At 36.4% G+C, this 24,842-nt stretch overlaps 1 protein-coding gene across 2 annotated transcripts; it reads left to right on the top strand.

The window, feature by feature from the left end:
• The first annotated feature begins 3,439 nt into the window (after positions 1-3,439).
• On the top strand, positions 3,440-21,930 carry LOC134653417 (uncharacterized). 2 transcript variants are annotated; one of them, XM_063508779.1, is made up of 3 exons: positions 3,440-3,525; positions 12,492-12,707; positions 20,587-21,930. In XM_063508779.1, the coding sequence occupies exons 2-3, from the start codon at positions 12,693-12,695 to the stop codon at positions 21,901-21,903; spliced, it is 1,332 nt and encodes a 443-aa protein (XP_063364849.1). In that variant the 5' UTR covers positions 3,440-3,525; positions 12,492-12,692; the 3' UTR covers positions 21,904-21,930. The 2 variants fall into 2 exon arrangements, with proteins under 2 accessions (XP_063364849.1, XP_063364848.1); XM_063508778.1 differs by lacking the exon at positions 3,440-3,525 and adding an exon at positions 12,074-12,262.
• Positions 21,931-24,842: the final 2,912 nt, after the last annotated feature.

The following is a 24,842-nucleotide window of genomic DNA, read 5'->3' as shown; positions in this document are numbered from 1 at the left end:
CCAAGCGTTCATGTAAAATATTATGCACGCTCCCCGTTGAAATCTTTACATTTTCAGCAATAAAACGAACCGTGACACGACGATCCGCCAAAACTAAGTTTTCGACTTTTTTCACGATTTCTTCAGTTACTGCTGTAGTAGGGCGTCCGGAGCGGGGGTCATCCATGGTCGATGTTCTTCCACGTCTAAATTCGGCGCACCAACGTGCGACTGTCGAATACGGAGGAGCATTAGACCTTAAAGTGTCCCGTAAATCTAAATTGACTTGGTCCGTAGAAAAATTTTTCAAACACAAGTATTTGATAACGGCGCGCAGTTCAATTTTCTCCATTTTCGCTAACGTACTCAATAGCATCGCAAAGAAATCGCCGTATTTTTTTTTAAACAAAAAACAGTTAGTTTTTTTTTTCATGGCAATCAGCTAGGTAGATTAGCTTTACCGGCCAGTATTTACTTTCCTAATATTTAAAGAGTTTGCATCTCATTCTCATTATATATTGAACGCCCCTCGTAGTAGTTATATGTCTGCAATAACCAATAAACATAACATATGATGTTATGAATTGATTGACCTCTGCACTTTTCCACGCATAGGTAATTGTTCTGCTTGTCAAACAAACCATAGGCCAGCCATTCAGACTAATTTAGGGCAAGTTATTAATTCCTGACATATCACGAGTTTTAAAGTAAAATTTATCAAAATATACTCTAAGTATAGGAGAATACAATCGGTTTCCAATTGGTTAAATTGAGTAAGTTCAGAGCATTCGAAAGTTAACCATTAGTATGACCCGCACTCAATTTACTGTTAATAGCTTACACTTTGATAAAACGATTACCGCTACTGTGTGATTACTTAATTAGAGCTCTTTTTCTCATGATGTTTATTCATGAATTTGTAAGTGTGTAATTCCTTGCTTTGAATACACGATTGATCGAATGGATCTAGATTTAGCTTGAGCAATTCCGATGAGGTGTGGTGAATACTATTAGCGTAAATTAATAGTGTGTGTTGCGATCAAATATTTCTAAGCCATGGTAATTGTATAAAATATACCGGGCCTTTTAATTTTACACAATTAACATGATATCAAAAGCGTCCCAAATTCTAAAGAACAAGAACAACATTTTACCCGGCTGCGGTCCGGCGGTGTGTTGGCTCGGATATTCTTCGAACTTCACCATCATTACTGCAAAAAATACTGATGTTCATAATAAAAATACATTAAAAGGTTCCCAGTGATGGGAAAATAATCTCCTAAACGCGTCTCACTTTGATTTGAAAATTAATTGGCGACTGAACATTGCATGTAGGTATGCAAGTTGCGGCCTAATTTGTTAATCTACAGCTAAAGCGAAGTATTCCTCCTGCTTACCACGTGCAAGCTGATCGAACGTTCGAATTTCGAACGAGTGTAAAAATATTTATGACTTTCGAGCGTACCTTACGACCTGTTTTACTCAAAAAATGACGAAATGATGTACTTTTGAATTACACATTTAAAATCGAGTGGTAGGTATTTAGCTCTGCTTAAGTGCTTCTATACCTACTATATGTTTTGTGTTGCTGATATATGTATGTATTTTAGACGTTTTTATCAATTTTACTACTAAACATGGTTATTTTCGTCATATTAAAGTATGTTTTCGGGCATGATTAATTTCAAAAGCGCCTACTTAAGTAGTTGTTTTTGTTATTCTTACACTTTACACTAACGGTCGCTTGAGCGTTGGATTCACTAGCACTCGGCAAGGGAATGGAATCAAACCCAAGCTCCGCGCGACTTACAAAGCTTAAGCTTTAACGTAAATTAGCGATTACGAAAACCGCAATGGACAAGATTAATTTCAGTTTAAACTTTCTATTTTGGTTCATTAAATCATCAAAGTGACGTACGCACTGTCCCAATTAGTTACATAAAATCATAAAGTGATTAACTTAGCATCTATTTAGTAATCCAGATAGTACAATATGTTATTAAGGTACGAATAAGTATTTATTTGCACTTCAGCCAGTGTGGGCACAGTTTATATAGTTACTTAACTATAATACATTCGGTTAGCAGTATCCATTATTATAGCTGGTCAAGCAGATCTTGTCAGTAAAAAAAGGCGCGAAATTCAAATTTTCTATAGGACGTACCTTCGCGCCTACAATTTTCAAATTTGCCGCCTTTTTCTACTGACAAGATCTGCTTGACCAGCTATATATACGATATTGAAAGATAGTCAATAATGTTTTATACTTATGAAATAAGATTATTACAATGAATTTAAAAACTGAAGACCAGTCTGTAACCTGGAAGTATACCGGGGAACACGGACTATACATGCATGAGAAGCGAAAAAAATATTAAATAATGTGGCTTTACAGAAATTTGGTGTACGGAACTCAGGGTAAACGAAATTACAGTAATATTTCGTGATAGTTAAGACACTGCTCGTGGCTTTTACTATGCAAAATTATTTAACCACATACTGTCACCGCCGTTATCATGCCATAACACCTAAATGACTATCATCGAGTCTTCATAGTGTTCTGCCGACATTGGAACCCGTTCAGATCAGATGATTTTAAATCGGAGTTTTGTAAGATGAAAATGAAGAGTCTTAATTTTAGAGTGTTCATTTTTAATTGGTTTGTAAAGTCATAGGACTTGATACTTAATTAATCTAGTCGATGATTATAACTAGAACTAAATTTGGTATCAAACTTAATTACTAAGCATGCTTAGGTTTAATCGTAGGCTATAACGGAATTACATAAATTATATTGCCAGAGATGCTTTAACGATACAATATTATTAAGAACTATCCTTAATAATAGCTTGTCAGTTGAATTGAAATCTACCAAAAAACATGACTATAGTATTCCTTTGGGTTGTACAATTGGAAAAATGTCTTGATACCATAGAAGGAGTACCTACATATGTAGATTGACGACTTTCTTAAGTCCAACGATAGTCTTTTGGAAGAGGCGATATGTTGGAGTGGCCCAATTGGGGAAGTAGGTTCCTAGGTAGGTACCATACAAAGACCATAGGCTTACTTTTCTTTTCTTTTTTGTGCTTAGTAAGGTTGCGATAGCTTCCGAGGGTAGGTAGGTAAGTATACACGGTAGCCCAAAAATTTAATACGTTGACATTTTATTTTTACTTCGGCGTTTGCGTTTGTGTATTTACTAAATGAGATACGTTTTGTTTTAGTTAAATGATTGAAGTTTTAATTTTTCATTAAATTTGTAAAAGTGTGTATGAAAAAAAAAACCTAATAAGTTTTTGGGCTATCCTTGAGCTAGGTATGCGTTTGTAAAACCTATGGAGTTGCCTGCAGGCAGGTAACCATGGCTACCATTAGGCGAACCGTGCGTGTTGTATTTGTCTCTAAGTAAAAAAAAGGTGAACCAACTGACAGGGTGTCGTCCCTGCTCCACTTGCTTAGAAAGTCCCAGTGAAACCGACGGGCGAGGAAAAGTGACAATGGCGGTAATACGCAGTTTGCGTCACGTATTAATGACACGGTCAGGTAAATTGAGAATTGAGAAACCAGCGAGGATGCGTGTAATGCAATCGCTGCATCGGGTGACGAGCGGAGTTGGGTTCCGACTCGGTTTTTGACCTTTCGTTTAAGTCATTCTTATAAAGATACCACACTTTAATAGACTTTTAATACATTTAACACGAAGGGAAGTTTATCGAGATAGTGTTTAGTAATTTAGTATATGGTTTACTCTTGCAGACTACCTGCAGGTTCCCGGAGCCACTACAAGTAAGATCACCCCTATCAACTAAATACTTAATGGGTATGAGAACCCAAGATACCCATGTATATAGTTTAAAACAAATCGAGTGAGCCTTTTATACATCAACATCATCGTCCTCCTAGCATGTATCTCTACTGTGACAGAGTCCACCTTCCTGCTTTTCTTCTTCCACCTTCCTCTATCCTGGACATCGTCTTCAGCTAACCCACAAGCGTTGAGATCTTTGCATTGTTATTCCGCCATCGCTGCCATAATTTGCCCTTTTCTGTTGAGCCTGGCAAAGCGAAGGTAACAGCTTTATTACCTACGCATTCAGGCGGACTTTTATAAATAAATATATTTATTCAACGCGACAATATCTCGATATTTATAAAAAAAAATTAGACAGTAGGTAGGTAAGTCCACGAACGTTATTTATAGTGTAGTCGTACGTGTGTGTGTGTGCAGTGAAAGCTCAGCTGGATTAAGCAAACAAATACGATACACGACTAACAAAACTTCAGGCATTAAACTTTTACTAGCCTCTTTACAAACTTACAAGCACAACTAATAATTATGGCGACAATCCTTATTACATTAGACTTAAAGTTCAAGTTTAAACGAGTACTATTTTTGTAACGTAACATGTATAAAAGCTAGGGTGTATGAAAATAGATTACTCTGCTCAACGCTGTACATCAGCATGTCAGTAAGCGTCAGCAAAAAAAAATTGAAGGTGCTGACGCTTACTGACATGCGTAAGCGTCAGCACCTTCATATTTTTTTCTGAAGCAGTCCTGCTAAAAATAGTCGTATATAATTTAAATATGATGGCGTACCTAATACCTTATAGGTAATACCAATAACCGGATTTAAAAAGAATGGTACCTAATATTGCAGAGAAGATACAAATCAGAAGATAAATAAAGTTTTGCCAAAATTAAATACTAACAATGCAAAGTTTACTTATTAAAATTAAGGTGTCACATACAAAGCGACAAAGTTTAAACATGTGGAAAATTTTGCAAAAATTTATATATCTAGACAATTTTACGTATAATAATAGTTTTTGGTCTGGTACATGGTCAGACGCGATTTCTTCTAGACATCATAATACATAAATAATATTGTGCCCAATTATCTTTACAAACCACTATCCAAGTGTAAATCAGCTAAATAAATTATGTAATAGCTTTGTCAAAGTCTTATTAGAGCTAATTTGAGTATTGAATAACTAGAAAAGCCATCAGCGACTGTGAAGTACCACTTAGCAACTTGTGCATATGGTTCGTACACAATATCCTGTTACTAATTGCTAATATGTAGCTAAGTTTTTGACTAATTTGGTGCATTGTTTCATTGATTATTATTGTATATTGATGCTGACTGTACATTTTGTAACTATATTGCACTATTTTAAACGTTTCGCCATACATAATTCTCTTATACAGAAACTGCTATTAAAAGTATTAAGACATGCTTCTTTAGCTTTTGTTAATATCCAATTTTATACGTTTTGGAAGTCTGTCGTAATCGGACATCGTTTTCGACGTTTTCTATAGATACCACGCACAATGGAATTAATGAATTTTTAGATTATAAAGAATAGTGTAATATCCGAACTGATGTAAATAAAAGATGTAAGATATATAGAAATAAGTTTGAAAATTGTGACCTGTAATACTTTATTACCAATAAATTATGTCAAACCATAAAAATAACGCAGACTTCACGATTTGAACGACGGATTGCATTTAATTATTGAAATTAAAATTTTATACACTATGCCATGTTCTTATGGATCAAAATGACCTTAACTTAAAAGCTACCAAATTGACCCCCATCAATGTTCAGCAAAAATAATGTAGGTAGGTATAAGTATATATCATGCCTAATCGTTGGAACGTAATAATAAAGTTATAATTTCTTTTCTCCTTTTTTAGCCAAACAAAATATCAACATACCTAACATCCAACAACATTTTTTTTTGCACTAAAACTTCCACCATATTTACATATATGGCTTGATTCGATCGGGAATGGACATTTGTAGTTCTCCCAAACTATTATACGAATCTTGTCAAAGATTGCATATTGCATACGTTCTTTCAATTGCTGCGCTACTAAAATAATGAAGCATGAAAAAATATGTGTTCCGTTTTGCCAATTTCAGTAAGGTTTGCTAAAATGACGTCATAGCGTGCAAATTATTTTAGCGAGCTCCATTCAGATTACGTTTGGTTTTTGTTTCGACACAACATTTAACAGTTATGTCGAAAAATAGGTAATTAGCGATCATAGACTAGGAATCCTCTAGACGGAGTTTAGAGCAATTATATCATGAAACCGATGCTGCCAAAAATACTGGGGTGCGGGGGACGAGGTGAGCGAATCCCGTGCCGTGATTGGTCCGTTCAAAGACACGGACCAATCACGGCACGGGATTCTGACACTTGACTCGAAGATGGAGTAAAACTACCGTATATTTGTGGCAGAGGGGGTAGCGTTACTATGCTCAGTATAGAGGATGTCTTGTCTGTGTTAGCGGTGAACAAAGCCTATTCGCAAATGAACGATGCTAATAACTTTTTTTTTTTTTGCAAAACTTACCTTATATTACCACATACTAGGATGTAACAATTATAACATGTGACTTTAGCCTCTTTTGTAGTGCTTAGATAAGAAAACTTCTAAACAAGTAAGTACTACCTACAAATAGATTTGTCGAGTCAGCGTTTTTTATTATCGCATAGAGATCGCCAAATTTTAAAAATAGTTCAATAATTACCTCAATGGGCACCTAAATTATACCTACACAGCTTATATAAAAAAGCGGCCAAGTGCGAGCGGACTCGCCCATGAAGGGTTCCGTGTTTAGGGGATTTATGACGTATTAAAAAAAACTACTTACTAGATCTCGTTCAAACCAATTTTCGGTGGAAGTTTGCATGGTAATGTACCTACATCATATATTTTTTTTAGTTTTATCATTCTCTTATTTTAGAAGTTACAGGGGGGGGGGGACACACATTTTACCACTTTGGAAATGTCTCTCGCGCAAACTATTCAGTTTAGAAAAAAATTATATTAGAAACCTCAATATCATTTTTGAAGACCTATCCATAGATATCCCACACGTATGGGTTTGATGAAAAAAAATTGATTTTTAGTTCTATAAGTACGGGGAACCCAAAAAAAAACTACTTACTAGATCTCGTTCAAACCAATTGTCGGTGGAAGTTTGCATGGTAATGTACATCATATATTTTTTTAAATTTTATCATTCTCTTATTTTAGAAGTTACAGGGGGGGGGGGGGGGCACACACATTTTACCACTTTGGACGTGTCTCTCGCGCAAACTATTCAGTTTTTTTTTTCTATTTTTGTGTGGAAATCTTAATGCGGTTCACAGAATACATCTACGTACCAAGTTTCAACAGTAAAGTTCTTATAGTTTCGGAAAAAAGTGGCTGTGACACACGGACGGACAGACATACAGACAGACATGACGAATCCATAAGGGTTCCGTTTTTTGCCATTTGGCTACGGAACCCTAAAAATTGAACTTTTCTTTCGATTAGCCACTTTTTCTGCTACCTTACTCACGACGTACAAATAAAACTATGAACACTGGTAAACAACAAAATTAAGCTTACGTAAAATGGTCTCAGATTAAACTATCGCAGTAGTACTTGTATCGGAATCTTACTCTATCGATCTAAATAAAGAGCTTTCTAATAAAAAATGTTGTGAGCTGATTTATAGTTTATTTACAAGATGTTGAAACTGAAAGCGTTAGCCCTTTACATCTTTCATCTAACAGCTGCACATCATAAACAGAAAAGATGCACGTTGCTCTAAAACAAAACAATGCAATGCATAAGTACCATGTATCATGTTTTAGACAACCAGCAGCAGAAGTTACTAAGCGGGCCAGGTGTTCAAAATGATCTTTACGCGACTTTATTGTTAAGAAAATAAGAGCGTGTCAAGGTAATTTTGAATACCTCGCCTGCTTAGCAACTTCTGCTGCTAACTGTATAAGTATATAAATAGGTACTCATACTAACAATAGGTAGGACAGAAGTACCGTTTGTGGCCACTGTACCCTTTGTGGTCATTTATTGTCTTAATATACCTACAGTAAAATTAACATATTTATTATAGGCATAAGTGGCATAACATTACAAACTCGATTCGTCACCGTATGAAGCTTTAGAAACTAAAAAAAAACTTTTCAACTAGCCAAGAACGGAGCAAAGGTGGCCAAAGTCGGTACTTTTGCCGTAGTTCCTCCGTAAATAATCAGTGTTTTACCTTTTACCAGATCCACTTAGGGGAATTTGAGAAACCTTAACCTTTTTTTGGTGATCTTTTTTTTTAAATATGATCACCAAAAAAAGATAGCGGCGTAGTTTCGTTTAAAAATTATATCATCTTAAATATTGTAGAAAGAAATCGTAGCAGTATACTTGGTCAACCAAATCTTGACAGTAGAAAAAGGCGGCAAATTTGAAAAATGTAGGCGCGAAGGGATATCGTCCCATAGAAAAACTGAATTTCGCGCCTTTTTTTACTGTCAAGATTTGTTTGACCAGCTATAGAAAATAAGTTTTTCACCTCAGCAGCTCGAACAAGGGTACTTTGCTACTTAAAAACAGTGAGCAAAATCGCATTTTGCTCACTGAGTGAAACAAAAAGAGCAAAATGCGATTTTGCTCACTGTTTTTAAGTAGCAAAGTACCCTTGTTCGAGCTGCTGAGGTGAAAACTTAATACCTACAAATAGATTTGTCGAGTCAGCGTTTTTTATTATCGCATAGAGATCGCCAAATTTTAAAAATAGTTCAATAATTACCTCAATGGGCACCTAAATTATACCTACACAGCTTATATAAAAAAGCGGCCAAGTGCGAGCGGACTCGCCCATGAAGTGTTCCGTGTTTAGGGGATTTATGACGTATTAAAAAAAACTACTTACTAGATCTCGTTCAAACCAATTTTCGGTGGAAGTTTGCATGGTAATGTACCTACATCATATATTTTTTTTAGTTTTATCATTCTCTTATTTTAGAAGTTACAGGGGGAGGGGGACACACATTTTACCACTTTGGAAATGTCTCTCGCGCAAACTATTCAGTTTAGAAAAAAATTATATTAGAAACCTCAATATCATTTTTGAAGACCTATCCATAGATATCCCACACGTATGGGTTTGATGAAAAAAAATTGATTTTTAGTTCTATAAGTACGGGGAACCCAAAAAAAACTACTTACTAGATCTCGTTCAAACCAATTTTCGGTGGAAGTTTGCATGGTAATGTACATCATATATTTTTTTAAATTTTATCATTCTCTTATTTTAGAAGTTACAGGGGGGGGGGCACACACATTTTACCACTTTGGAAGTGTCTCTCGCGCAAACTATTCAGTTTTTTTTTTCTATTTTTGTGTGGAAATCTTAATGCGGTTCACAGAATACATCTACGTACCAAGTTTCAACAGTAAAGTTCTTATAGTTTCGGAAAAAAGTGGCTGTGACACACGGACGGACAGACATACAGACAGACATGACGAATCCATAAGGGTTCCGTTTTTTGCCATTTGGCTACGGAACCCTAAAAATTGAACTTTTCTTTCGATTAGCCACTTTTTCTGCTACCTTACTCACGACGTACAAATAAAACTATGAACACTGGTAAACAACAAAATTAAGCTTACGTAAAATGGTCTCAGATTAAACTATCGCAGTAGTACTTGTATCGGAATCTTACTCTATCGATCTAAATAAAGAGCTTTCTAATAAAAAATGTTGTGAGCTGATTTATAGTTTATTTACAAGATGTTGAAACTGAAAGCGTTAGCCCTTTACATCTTTCATCTAACAGCTGCACATCATAAACAGAAAAGATGCACGTTGCTCTAAAACAAAACAATGCAATGCATAAGTACCATGTATCATGTTTTAGACAACCAGCAGCAGAAGTTACTAAGCGGGCCAGGTGTTCAAAATGATCTTTACGCGACTTTATTGTTAAGAAAATAAGAGCGTGTCAAGGTAATTTTGAATACCTCGCCTGCTTAGCAACTTCTGCTGCTAACTGTATAAGTATATAAATAGGTACTCATACTAACAATAGGTAGGACAGAAGTACCGTTTGTGGCCACTGTACCCTTTGTGGTCATTTATTGTCTTAATATACCTACAGTAAAATTAACATATTTATTATAGGCATAAGTGGCATAACATTACAAACTCGATTCGTCACCGTATGAAGCTTTAGAAACTAAAAAAAAACTTTTCAACTAGCCAAGAACGGAGCAAAGGTGGCCAAAGTCGGTACTTTTGCCGTAGTTCCTCCGTAAATAATCAGTGTTTTACCTTTTACCAGATCCACTTAGGGGAATTTGAGAAACCTTAACCTTTTTTTGGTGATCTTTTTTTTTAAATATGATCAACAAAAAAAGATAGCGGCGTAGTTTCGTTTAAAAATTATATCATCTTAAATATTGTAGAAAGAAATCGTAGCAGTATACTTGGTCAACCAAATCTTGACAGTAGAAAAAGGCGGCAAATTTGAAAAATGTAGGCGCGAAGGGATATCGTCCCATAGAAAAACTGAATTTCGCGCCTTTTTTTACTGTCAAGATTTGTTTGACCAGCTATAGAAAATAAGTTTTTCACCTCAGCAGCTCGAACAAGGGTACTTTGCTACTTAAAAACAGTGAGCAAAATCGCATTTTGCTCACTGAGTGAAACAAAAAGAGCAAAATGCGATTTTGCTCACTGTTTTTAAGTAGCAAAGTACCCTTGTTCGAGCTGCTGAGGTGAAAACTTAATTGTTGGTATATCTTAAGAAAACATGAGTGAATAGAGGTAAGTGATGAAGAAGGAATACATTTTTCGTGTTCTCTAAATATGTTCTCACTGCTGAGGTGAAAAGTTTTGTGAACTACACGAGATCAAAGTTATTTACATCTCGTGCGCTTTTGAGTCCCTTACCCCTTACTACGCTCAATCTAGTATAGAATCTTTCGCTTGCACGGGAGTCAAAATAAGCACTCGAAGAAATATCAAACTTTGATCTCTTGTTGTACAAATAACTATTTTTTTTGACAAAATATAAAATAAAACAAGTAAAACAACAGAATTCAAAGTTTAATTTGACTCAAATCTTCTGTTTGGGTTTTTTTTTTCTACGAAATAGACTAGGTACATATTAATATTTCTCCCGGGATAGCCTTGTAAAGAATAATTAAATGTAAAATAACTTTCTGAAAGGATTGACATCAAAATGTGTACGTAATCGAAAGAGTATTTGCCAGTAGTAGGTAACGTGGGATGTACCACCAATAAATGCCACTTCACATCATTTTGTAAGTATCACTTATAGCTATTTCGACGTCTTATATTTCTTTTGTGACATAACAAATGTCGGATCGCGATGAGAGGTCTGATCGATCCCTAAAAGTGGTTCATCTTAATAATCCGGCCATTAAAACGCAATCGATCTTGCCAATTTCGTAATATACGATGTAAATATTACGATTTTCTATCCTATAATCGCTTGGCTGTAATAATAACTGCCATTCTTCATAATTGTTGGTTTTAAAGCTACAAAACGTATTTATCCGAATTGGTTCGATAGAACATTTAAATTGCCGCAACGTAAATTGTTCATTGTCTTTAATAGATAGGTTACTTTTATATTAAGTCACATGAAAGTTTTAGAAACGCATGTCATTTAGTTTTTTTGGACATCTATAATAATAACTTATATGTTATCCAAATTAAATAATTAACTAAATATTTTATTCTTTGTTCTAATTTAAATTTTGAATCAAGATTACCTCCTGGTTTAAAGTGTTTAAACCAATTTATTATCAAAAGGGATTTCGACCTGGGAGCCAACCCCAAGTGAATGGGATAAGCATCCTACTCGTACTGAGTTATTTTTAATGATCAGAAAAAAAATACATATAGATACCAAAGGCAGTGTAACCGTAAACTATAATATGTACTACTATTTAATAATCTAATAATTTTATTTAAGGTTGTCTGGAAGAGATCGCTCTTTAGCGATAAGACCGCCTGTTGTTACCTCTGTCTTCATTTATTATGTGTGTCTCTCTGTAAATGTTTTATTGAAGTTGTGCACTAAAGAGAAGTGTATTGTATTGTATTGTATTGTATTAATAAACTTGGTCAAGCAGATCTTGTCAGTAGAAAAAGACGGCAAATTTGAAAAATATCGTCCCATAGAAAATTTGAATTTCGTGTCTTTTTCTACTGACAAGATTTGGTTGACCATCTATATATATTGAAATGGACTTATCCCAATCCATGTAGGGTCATCATTATCAGCACCGTGTCTTCATTGCGGAGCGGCCGATCGCCTTTCTTGTACTTCGATATGTAGAGTAGTGCGGTATTTAACAACACAACGCCAATACTCCGCACCACTTACAAACCGGGCAGCCGGCAGAACGCATTTGCGCGGTACAACAATTTAGGAACAAAGTTCGTACATCTTTTATAAATCATATTCGTTAAATTCCAATACATACTTACACTTACACCTATCATACATTAAAAAAATAAACTGTCACTTTTCCCGCGCTCTTTTTTTCTCTAAATGCAAACCATAGACAAATGAAAACAGTTTTTTCTAAACGTCAATTATCGAGTGTGGTCAATCGAGGCGAGGAGTCATCGATTTTCTTTTTAACCAATGGTTTTGAAATTATAGGGTTTCCAACGGCCCCGCTTGCATGGACACTGGTGGATATGAGGACAGTATGCAGTTGACGACGTCATGAGGATGCAATGACTTCGGGACCAGCTGTGTGGTGTTATTGAAGTGCTAACCATAGACAAAGTGCTCATGTTTTGTGACCTTACGGGAGTTTCTTGGAATTCGTGATCTAGCTTCTCTTCTAACTTATACAAGATGTTAGTGAAGCAGGTAAGAGAGTTTTTGTGTTATTCATAACTATTACTAAAAACCTACGTACCTACATAACATTATTTGAAACTAATTCTCAATTAACAATCGCATATGTTAAGACCCTTTATTGACCAAGAATACATAGATTATGGTTATTTGGAAAACTTTAAAACATTGTTACAAACTAACCACAGTTTGATAACACCATTTTACTCATTCAAACTGTAAGTAATATGAATATAAATAAAAGTAACTTCAATTCATAAAAAGAGTGAGATTGATGCCATTGTAATCATTGATTGGTTTACCTACCTTTATTCAGGATATGAATATAGAAAGATACCTACTATTGATATATTTGTACCTATATGTCTTGTAGCAATATAAAATGCTTTAGTACATAGACTTATGTATTGCTTTTAAATATTATTGAAGTATTTAATTAATGTACCTACACCTTTGAATATTCAATACCTAACTAAGGTAAATGTAATTGACAACAATTTCAATAATTGACAGCCCGATTGTCAACTCTATTGCTTTGAATTAAGATTGAGGGTGGCAGCTATTGCAGTGTCCAGAATTAAGAGATTTACATAAATTAGCATTAATTACCAAGAATTAAGAGGTTCAACTGTAGCTGGTCGAAGTAAGGAAGAAAGTATGCTGCTTTTACTGATATTGTATCATATTTCACTTTTAACTGATCAACTCACTTAAACGCCAGAAAGTAGAATAATTAACCTGGAGAAAGGACACGAAGTAGTTGTGACACATTATAATTATGCCGTGTATGTGTTGTGATATTTAGGAATTAATATTATGTTCTAAATAAATAATGCATATTTAGGAATTAATATTATACTTAAACATACACTATCTTTTGCTATTTTGTAGTTATTTCATGAAGATATAATAAAATAAATAATAAAATAAAATTTGTTTATTTCAGACCATGAGATCCATATTTTTGTTAGTTAACCAGAGAAACTTACATCCTATGTTGGTACTTACATAAAAACACTTATAACTATACACATATACTAATATTTACTACCTTAATATTACTGCGTGCAGAGAGGAACACGGGGCAAAATGGGTTATTTAGCCCTGCCTATCACCACCTCTACCCAGTATTTCGTGAGGCGGCAGTCCAGACGTTCGGACAACGTCCTCAGGAGGCTGTTGCCACTGGTACGCACGCGCTTCAGCAGAGACGCTATTCTTTTACGCCTAATTGCGTAAAAGTCATCCACTCGCGCCTCTGCAAACATGCCCGAGGCACTACAGTGCTTTGGCAGTTTCAACAGCATCCTCAGGACGTTGTTGTACTGAACTCTCAGCGAGTTATACGCCCTCTGTGTAAATGTTGCCCACAGACTGCACGTGTAAAAAGTTTGACAATATGCCCTAAAGAGCGTTAACTTTACTTGTGTATTACAACGTGCAAATCTGCGGGCAACCATATTGCCCCTTACCGCCATGGCCCTCCTCTCACGCTCAAGATCCATATCGTCCTTCAGATCTCCGGTGAGCATATGCCCTAGATATCTGAAGCTGCCCACGACTTTTAGGGGTACTCCTCCCAGCACGATCTTAGGCACAGTTAGATCTGAGTTATACTTTGGAGCCTTAAAAATTAGTATTTCACTTTTGGTTGAATTATACCTAAGACCATGCTGATCAGCGTAACCCTCACATATGGCGATCAATTTTTTCAACGCACTTACTGAGGGGCTCAGCAACGCCATGTCGTCCGCGTAACTTATATTGTTAAAACAAGTTTCCCAAATATAGCATCCGACACGCTCATTGCTGAGCCTCCCAATAAGCTCGTTGACATAAAGGTTAAACAAGGTGGGAGATGTTAGCCCTCCCTGCCTAACCCCACACAGTAGTTTGTATTCGTCTGAATACACCCCGTCCCATCTCACTTGGTTGACCTGATTGTTATACCAATATTTTAACAAAACTATGCATTCATTAGGTATTCCCGATTTGGCTAGTTTATCCCACAGTATATAATGCTTTCATGCTTACTAAGCGTAAAAAAGAAAACCAAAACAAAATAACTTAATAAAACTTCTTTAAAAAAAAAGGGAACCGCCTTCAAAAAACCAACCCACTGAAAAGGACAAAATAATTTTTATATGGCACCCCTATACGTGTCCAGTCCCTATCCCGTCGTAAAGCAAATTTCTGCCAAAAAGTAATTTATACCTAATAATAAGAAAATTAAAATAAGAAAATAAATAAGAAAAGCGGTGGTGGCCGAGTGGATATGACGCCCGACTTTCAATCCGGAGGTCGCGGGTTCAAATCCTGGCTCGTACCAATGAGTTTTTCGGAACTTATGTACGAAATATCATTTGATATTTACCACTAGCTTTTCGGTGAAGGAAAACATCGTGAGGAAACCTGCATACATCTGCGAAGAAATTCAAAGGTGTATGTGAAGTCCCCAATCCGCATTGGGCTAGCGTGGGGACTATAGCCCAAGCCCTCTCGCGCATGAGAGAAGGCCTGTGCCCAGCAGTGGGACGTATATAGGCTGAATTATTATTATTATTTATTATTAATAAGAAAATTTATAACCATCCCGGTAATTACTTAGTTTTTGAAATCGGTGCCAAACCAAAATTTTAGAGAACCGATATTTTAGACAACGTTAGTTTACTCATTAATTTACGAGGGCTAATTGAAAAGTTCGCGGCCTGACCATTAAAAAAAAACTTTTTAATTTTTTTCTGCCGCCATTTTGAACTGTCATTATTCAGTTGTCATCCCGCGAAATTTGAATTGTAAGACATTGTAAAAATAAATTATACGTCTGATTTAAAAATAAGAGTCAACAGATTTTTCATAATGGACAATTTGGAGCAACGTGCTGTAATTAAATATCTTCATAAAAAAGGATTGACTCCAAAACAAATTTTTGAAGATATGCAGTGTACATTGGGGCAATCCTGTCCATCATATACGACAGTAAAAAAGTGGGCAGCTGAATTCAAGCGGGGACGAGTCAATATCGCAGATGACCCTCGCCCCGGGAGACCAACCACTGCGACCAATCCACATAATGTGGCAATTATATGCGAGATGATAATGCAAGACCGACGATTAAAAGTAAGGGAAATAGCTGACATCGTAGGCATCTCCTATGAAAGTACCCAAAACATTATAGTCAACGAATTAGGTTTTTCAAAGGTGTCGGCGAGATGGGTTCCGAAGCTCCTTTCAGTGGAACAAAAAATCACTCGTCTAACAATTTCACGCGGCTGTCTCGACTTGTTTGAAGCTGACCCTCAACCTGGGACGCAAAGGGAGTAATAATGATTGACTATCTCCAGAAAGGTACCACTATAAACTCGGACTACTATTGCGACCTTTTACGCCGATTACGAGAAGATCTGAAAGTAAAAAGACCTGGATTGTTGACAAAAAAAGTTCTCTTTCACCAGGACAATGCACGTGTGCACACGTCAATAAAATCGATAGCAGAAATTCACAACGAATTATTGCCCCACCCGCCTTATTCGCCTGATTTGGCACCATCGGACTTCCATCTATTTCCAAATTTAAAAAAACACATGGGCGGTAAGAAATTTTTTACCAACGACGAGGTCCAAGCAGAAGTGGACACCTATTTTGAAGGCCTGGAGCAAAGTTTCTTCAAAAGTGGTATAATGGCTTTGGAATCCAGATGGAACAAGTGCAAAGAGCTCGACGGGGACTACGTAGAGAAATAAAAATATTAAATAAAATCTTTGGATTTGATTTCATACTTAGGCCGTGAACTTTCCAATCACCCCTCGTAGTTCTTGTAGGTACTACATACTCGTATTTTATTTCTGATGGCAGCAAAGAATGTTTTTGTTGGTTTGGCACCGCCTTCAAAAACTAAGTAATTACCAGGATGATTATTAATTTTCTTATTATTAGGTATAAATTACTTTTTGGCAGAAATTTGCTTTACGACAGGATAGGGACTGGACACGTATAGGGGTGCCATATAAAAATTATTTTGTGCTTTTCAGTGGTTGGTTTTTTGAAGGCGGTTCCCTTTTTTTTAAAGAAGTTTTATTAAGTTATTTTGTTTTGGTTTTCTTTTTGTTTATTTATAATTTTTTTATTCTTTTTATTTATTTTATTTTTTACTTTTTAGTGATAGGTACTTCATTTATTTTAGGGTTTAGGCTAAAATACTAGTTTGTTAGGCTCTCTATTTAGTTTTGGGCTAGTAACTAACTACCTACTAATGTTGGTGATGGCCTAACTCGATGTTAATCGCGACAAAACATATTATAATATGACGTTTCGGTGCTAAACGATTTGTATGTATATTGCTCCCACTTCCACTGCCACACCACATCGCCACCTACCGGGTCCAATTGGTTTTTCAAACCATCCATGTACTGTACGTGTACACTAAAACCTTCTCCAGAATGTAACAAACACTTTTCTGAAAATCGCATCAAAATCGGTTCAGCCAAACGCGAGATAATCACGAACAAACATACAAACATATGGGTCAAACTGAGAACCTCCTTTTTTTAAAGGCGGTTAGAAAAAAAATGATCGACCCACCAAGTGGAACTCTGCGACATAGGTACACGACGACAACTCGGTTAACCAAAACAAAGTGTGCCTATGTTGCACCAAACCTGAGTTCCACTAGGCCACAGCCAGGGTTCAGCATCAGCTCTATCTTGGGTACTGCTCTCCCAAGTGCTCATCAAGATGTGACGGATGACCAAAATAGCGTGGGCCTATGTTGCACCAAACCTGAGTTCCACTAGGTACAGCCAGGGTTCAGCAACAGTTCTATCTTGGGTACTGCTCTCCCAAGTGCTCATCATGGCGCGTCGGATGACCAAAACAGCGTGTGTACATGTTGCACCAAACTTGAGTTCCACTATGTACAGCCAGGGTTCAGCATCAGCTCTATCTTGGGTACTGCTCTCCCAAGTGCTCATCAAGACGCGTCAGATGACCAAAACAGCGTGTGTCCATGTTGCACCAAACTTGAGTTCCACTAGGTACAGCCAGGGTTCAGCATCAGCTCTATCTTGGGTACTACTCTCCCAAGTGCTCATCAAGACGCATCGGATGACCAAAACAGCGTGTGTCTATGTTGCACCAAACTTGAGTTCCACTAGGTACAGTCAGGGTTCAGCATCAGCTCTATCTTGGGTATTGCTCTCCCAAGTGCTCATCAAGAGGCGTCAGATGACCAAAATAGCGTGTGCCCATGTTGCACCAAACCTGAGTTCCACTGGGTACAGTCAGCATCAGGTCAGCTCCATGTATACTAAAACCTTCCCCAGAATGTAACAAACACTTTTCTGAAAACCGCATCAAAATCGGTTCAGCCAAACGCGAGATAATCGCGGACAAATATACATACATACAAACATACAGGTCAAACTGAGAACCTCCTTTTTTTTGAAGGCGGTTAAAAAGGGCCACACTTACCTATTCTTATATACTTATGTTACGGTATAAGCCAATAAGTGTACAGTGTGTGTGTAGTTGAATTATGGAATTGTTGACATTATTTAATTTACAGCTTTGTACTTTTTTTTATTTTTTAAATTATTGACATATGAATCTAAATCTATTAATTATCATTTGTAACGAATTATTGTTAAATATGTAACTGACAGTGTATGATTAATACCAATAAAAATCGATCTATCTATCTACACTGCACCTGCACACATAAATCATTGTGCAAGAAGGTCGATCGATATGGGAAAAAATGTTGATGAGAGTCAAACATGTAATTCCAAATCCCAATATCCCATGACATACACTATGTAAAAATCACACTTGCGTTAAAAAGCTAAAACATTAGGTAAATACTATACTCGTAGTAAATGAGATAATTCTACTGGAGTTACGTATAATAAAAGCGTGTATTTTTAACTATACCTAACACTGCAAATTTAAACAATTTTTCGAGCAGCAATACATAAAGTGTTATTCTATGGAACTTCCTAACTCTGTATACAAAAGTCACTAGTAAATTGACATTCAGAGACCATTTTAATATGGCGGTTTGTTTACATAGTTAGCAAGTTCTTAATTACATAACCATCATAACTTGTGACTTGTGACAGTTGTAACATCACGTAAGTAGGTATAAGTTTGGTAAACTATTGAATCAATTAACCGATAAAGCCATGAATTACTAACAGGTACTTTTATAGTTTTATCGAGGTATCCTTTTTTTATAAAATTTATGTTGCAAGTTGCTGCGTCAAAATTTCACATTTTTCTGGGGCATTTTTCAGAACGTTACCTAACAATACACCATTAATGTTTTTTTTTTAATCTACGTAAACTAAGTATTATTCACGTTAGTAGACAGTTTTATGAAATCACTGAAGATTATGGCAATCTAAACGATAAGAAGTGTTTGTACACAATAGCAACGCGACATTTAAGTGTCCATAAAAGTCGTAAACTAGAAACTTGATGTCACATACATATGTATAAACGTATCATTATAAAAGGTACAAAAGATCCTACGAATTTAGAGCAACAGTCATTGACACAAAAACTTCAAGAAGACCTTTAGTTGCGCAAAATTATTTTGAGGTAACAAACAGGTTCTTACATCTCGATTATAACTTACGTTAATAAAACTGTAGCGTGGGATTGGGAGGTGATTATAGTATTTTTATTATATTATTTGATTGCGGTTAAGTGTTGTGAATGCGTTTATTCGATTATCGACCATTGAAATAAAAATAAGCTGAAATTCTTTAAAACTTGCAACACATTCGTATTTCTTTCATACTTGCTGTTTCTTGTGTTGGTTCATAGGAATTGGTATTATATATTACTAAAACTAGGCACTATTACTTAAATACTAGACTACAACTTCAAAATTAATGTTTTATATCAGAGTTGTATAAATTACGAAATTGTTGGTAGCGGAGATTAAATAAGTAAATATCCCACAAATAGACCCACAGTTAGATCAGGCTTGTGTTGTGGGTGCTAGACGACGATTTATATTATATAAACTTATATATAAAATGCGTCGAAAATTAGAGCTGGACGGCGAACCAGTGCAATGACCCTATTGGATTGGAAGCGTTTAAGCGACTCATTAGCTATAACTAGCTAAGCTCTAACTTTGTAGTTGTAAACGACTAAACGAGTATATATTAATTTTCTTCCGCACATATCATCGCCATTCCTTATCTAGTGGTGCAACAACTTAAATTGATGTGAGATGTCATTACTTCTTAGTTACTACCGCCTAGTATTATTATGCTTTTACAACACACACACGTAGGTAATAGCCATAAATAAATTATTCACCTTCATACCAATACAGAAGTTGCATGCTATGTGAACCTCAAAACAAAAGGCGATTTCGTTTCACAAGAAGACCTGACTTTCAATTAGAATTCAAATGGCCACTTGATATCTATAGAAATTGTATCCGTTTCACACATCGCTCATACATGATTGACGTATTTGCAAAGATTACCGTCAAAAAACCAACAATGCGACTAACCTACGATTACGAAATTTATATCATCAGCTTATTAGAATGCGTCTGATTACGTCGTCGCGTCGAAAATGTAACAATAATGATATAGCAGCGAATTATGGCGACCGCATGTGTATAACATAGGATGAAAGCGTTGGAATCTTTTAACCACATAAATTACGAGTAAAAGCTAGCTCCCGTTTCTAAGTACTCCACAAAGCTAACTGGTTTCGTAATAGGCTGCATTCTATTTTTTGCCGTTCACCTGTTGGACATAAGGCAGCAAGCGCGCGCGGCACGCCTCTTCGGGCCATGTTTGGGCATGTGGTGCAGTGGCCACGCGCCTCGGACATCCACCTTACTCACACCGCACGCTTTTACTTTCAGGTTGCCCTTGTGTGCGTCCTGACACTCGCTGTCGCAGCCGAGAAGAAAATCGAGTTGCAAGACATCGAAGATGACAATTTAAAGAGTGAAAATGAAAAGGAACTGGAGCAGAAATCCGAACCTCGCTCACAAACTGTGATTCCAGGCACTGCCCCCGGATTATTACCGCTGGAATTCTTCAAAAATGGCCTTCTTAGATATTTTGAAAGTCCAAACCCGGCTCCTCAGCAGCCCAGATATGTTCAGCAATATGCAGTGACTGAGCCACCAGAAAAACCTCCAACGCAAATTGCATCTCCTAAATCTCAGTATGGAGCACCTTCTACTCAGCAAGCCATGGTTGGCTATCTATCCAATGTCCCTATGCAAATATATCTAGTCCCGCAGTATTACAATGAGAATGGTGAGCAGGCAGCTAATAGTATGCCGGGAGTTCAATATTCTGCGCCAGTAGTCAGTCGAGTCAACACCTACCCTACAGCGCCAGAAACTCTACAGCCTCAACATAATTTCATAGAGGTTCCAACCTACGTAACCCCAACGGGAAAAACGTATATCCAGCAACCATATGCTTACGTAAGCTATGCTGCTCCATCTACTGTGGCTCCCGTGCAGGCTACCGTTGCACCAGTGGTATACCAAGTGCCGGTGGTACAGTACCCAACCGCTATAGCCTCACCTCCCGTTGCGCCTAAAGGATATTATCAGAACCCCCAATTCACCGAAACAAATAATGTTGAAGAAGTTCAAGAAAACGAAATCGAAAATCCAAAAGAATATTCAAGTCAGACAGATCAGCCTTACCCTAAGCCGGGTCCTGAATATCCACGATATTATTCCTCTCATGCCCCTCTTAGAGAAGATCCGCGGCACAATGTCATTTCTGAGCTTCCCCCACCGAACCCATTGCTCCTGAAAGGCCCACCGCCGCATTTATCCCACCTTCCTAAAGCATTGCCGATATTCCGTCCCTTATCAAAACCAGTGTATGCTGCTGGAGGTAACTTTATCTCGTCAGCATATTCACCTAAACCGAGCGAAAGTTTTGGTATTCCCTATAAGCGAAGACCTATGTCTCTGCTTGATTCGTATGTCCCCTCAGGAGTTCAGTTGGAATACATGAAGAGAGGCTACGCTAAGGACCCAATTGCAGCTTACGAAGCGCTGTCCAGTCACCGGCACTACTCTCACTATCCTGCGCCTAGACATTACGAAAGAGGTTTCCTCCCCAACCAGATGTACCATACTGCAGCTGGAGGCATCACTTACGGACACTTGAAAAGGACACCGAAGTTAGATAAATCATCACAAAATTAACTCAAGTTTTTTAAGATATTATTAAAACGTTGGAATTATGATGCGCTTTGCGGTAGCAGTAGCACTGAACTGAATATGTTTGTAGATAATCATGTACTTTCTACAATAATTACAACTGTAATATAATTACTTTAAGCGATATTTAAAATATTTGGATAGTTATTAGTTAGGTAATCGTTAGGAAATAGGCTTAATGTGACGAAAGATCAATTAAGACTTCGCTTTGTAAAATAATGCTATTCATCGGTCAGTATAACGCGACTTTTTTTGTTACATATGTTTTGAAATAAATATTTGTGAAATTTGTACTTTTTATTGAGTTTCACATTATGATAAATATGGTTTACATAGTTTTGGGCATGTTATTTGTAAGTTATATGACGTAGCTAGTTTACGACGAAGACCCATGGCGGGTTTTCAGGAAATTGAAGTGATCAGCAGGTAGATATAATTACTAAACATGTAGGGTAATTAATTCGCCAGTAACTGGCCACCGGCCAATAACTGGCCACCCTAAACTAAAAATGATTTTTATTCATCTATATACAGAATTCATTTTAGTATAAGGTTTCAATAACTGGCCAGCCTTCAATAACTAGCCACCTTATACTAAAATGAATTCTGTTTATATTCGAATAGTATTCATTTTTAGTTTAGGGTGGCCAGTTACTAACAGTAGGTGGCCGTTACTGGCGAATTACCCTATAATATACATTTTATTACTTTTTGTTTGGAATGAATCTATTTACGATTTGAAGAAAAATGAAGGAGGTGCTCATTCCATAATACCTTTTATATCGGTATGCAAGTAGGTACAGTCAAGTGTAAAAATATAGGTGCACTCATCATACTAAAAATATGTCCCATAGCTCTTATGTCAGCGAATTAAGAACTATGGGACATTTTTGAGTAAGTTGTATGCACCCATATTTTTACACTTGACTGTACATTACAATACAAATACTCTTTATTGCACATTAAGAAGATATACCTATCTATATTTTGTGATCATAAGGAACGATTAAGGTAATCAAGTTGTCGGCTCTTAGTTTAAATTCCTTTCACGCTTAAAGTAAATCTGCCCGAATGCAGTGTGGTTAGACATTATAGAGACCATCATAGGTCCGAGTAATTTTGCCAGGTAATTAATTTGCCACCATTAAAAGGAAAGCATAGCTTATACAAGTACTTACTGAAATTACCACAGTGGGAATAAAGTTAATTTAGAAGTTAATTAAGAGGTTGTCAGTTATGTAATACCTTTATGAGCGTTTTCCAAATAAATGTACTTACATTTCATTCATGTCTTAAAAATATTGACTTCTTGGGCTCATTTTACTCAGAATCATTTGTACATTCACGGCTAATACATGAAAAAATGTGTCCCAATATTTCCTTTCCAGATCGTCACATTTTTGTCTGAATATTTTTTTATTTGTATGAACGTGACGCACTGGAAAAATATTTTTTCATACAGAATTTTCATCGCTGGAGTCACTAGACATCGGCGCAAGAATGTTGTTTGCAAATGATACAAAATAGTCTAATTTGCGTAGCACCGTGTGCGGAAACGAGTAGCATACCAGTAGGCGATCATGGTTATGCATCTCAGTCGCGTAGCGTAGCTTTTCAATAGTCTCGTGAGAGAAGGGCCTTATACCTATTTTAATTTATCAATCCCTCGTTTTTGCTAGAAAAAGTGGTTATGAAATTGAAAAATGATTTTAGGAAAATATGAAGTAGTATGTAATCGCAATTAATTATTATTACAGCTACCCGCAAAAAGTTCCTTTCATATTTCCTACTTTTCCTGGTACATTATCATAAATTATCACTGAATTTGGACTATTTTTATTGATACACCGAAATACGAGTACTAGTATATACCTGAAACATAATAAAACCACTTAGGTACGATACATTTGACTGAGACTACTGAGAGGCATTATGTGAAAACAGACTGGAAAGTTCTGTTGTACTTATATCCTACACTTTATTGGAGCTACTTCGGTTTTACACCATTATCTACTTGACTGGATAATAAACAGTTTAATGACCAATACAGCACTAAAGGCCGTATTGGAGCTGTCTAAGAGATGGTAATTTTCTTCCGCGTCGCGATCACGAGCGGTCAGTTCGGTCCAGATTACGTAAAAGGATCTCAGACTTCACGCAATCTGCGATTTGCCACGCCATAGACAAATTACACGCGTTCATACAACATTCATGCTATTTAACGCGGAGATATGCTAGTTTTGGAGTTATTAGTTCACAGTTTGATTACATGTTTAGCACCTAATTGTAAGTCTAATGAAACACCGCCTGGATTATACAGTATACTATCAATAAGGTACTATTATCCTAAGTCCTAATATCTACTTATAATTACCTCCAATACAATTGGATCATTGTTAAATGGAACGGAGTTGCTTTTTAGGGTTCTGTAGTCAACTAGGAACCCTTATAGTTTCGCCATGTCCGTCTGTCTGTCCGAGGCTTTTCTCCATGATCGTTAGTGCTAGAAAGCTGCAATTTATTGGCATGGATGTGTAACTCAATAACTCCGACCAAGTCGTACAATAAAATCTAGAAAAAACATTTTTTTTAGGGTACCTCCCCTACACGTAAAGTGGGGGTGTACATTTTTTTCGTTTCAACCCTACAGTGTGGGGTATCGTTGGATAGGTCTTTCAAAACGAATAAGGGTATTCAACAAACTTTTTTTGATAAAGTGAATATTTTCGGATATAATCGCTCCGAAACAAAAAAAAATTGTGTCCCCCCCTCTAACTTTTGAACCATAGGTTCAAAAAATTAAAAAAAAAATAATCGTAGAAACAGAACTTAGGCATTAAATGAAAACTATAGCGAACATGATCACTATAGCCGTTTATGAGTTATTACACAAATTAAGTTTTCTCTTCTTAGTAAAAATTCGT

This window comes from Cydia amplana, chromosome 13 (assembly GCF_948474715.1).
Source record: "Cydia amplana chromosome 13, ilCydAmpl1.1, whole genome shotgun sequence".
NCBI lineage: Eukaryota > Metazoa > Arthropoda > Insecta > Lepidoptera > Tortricidae > Cydia > Cydia amplana.
The sequence above is the reverse complement of the archived record's forward strand: the minus strand, read 5'-3'. Positions and strand labels throughout refer to the sequence as shown.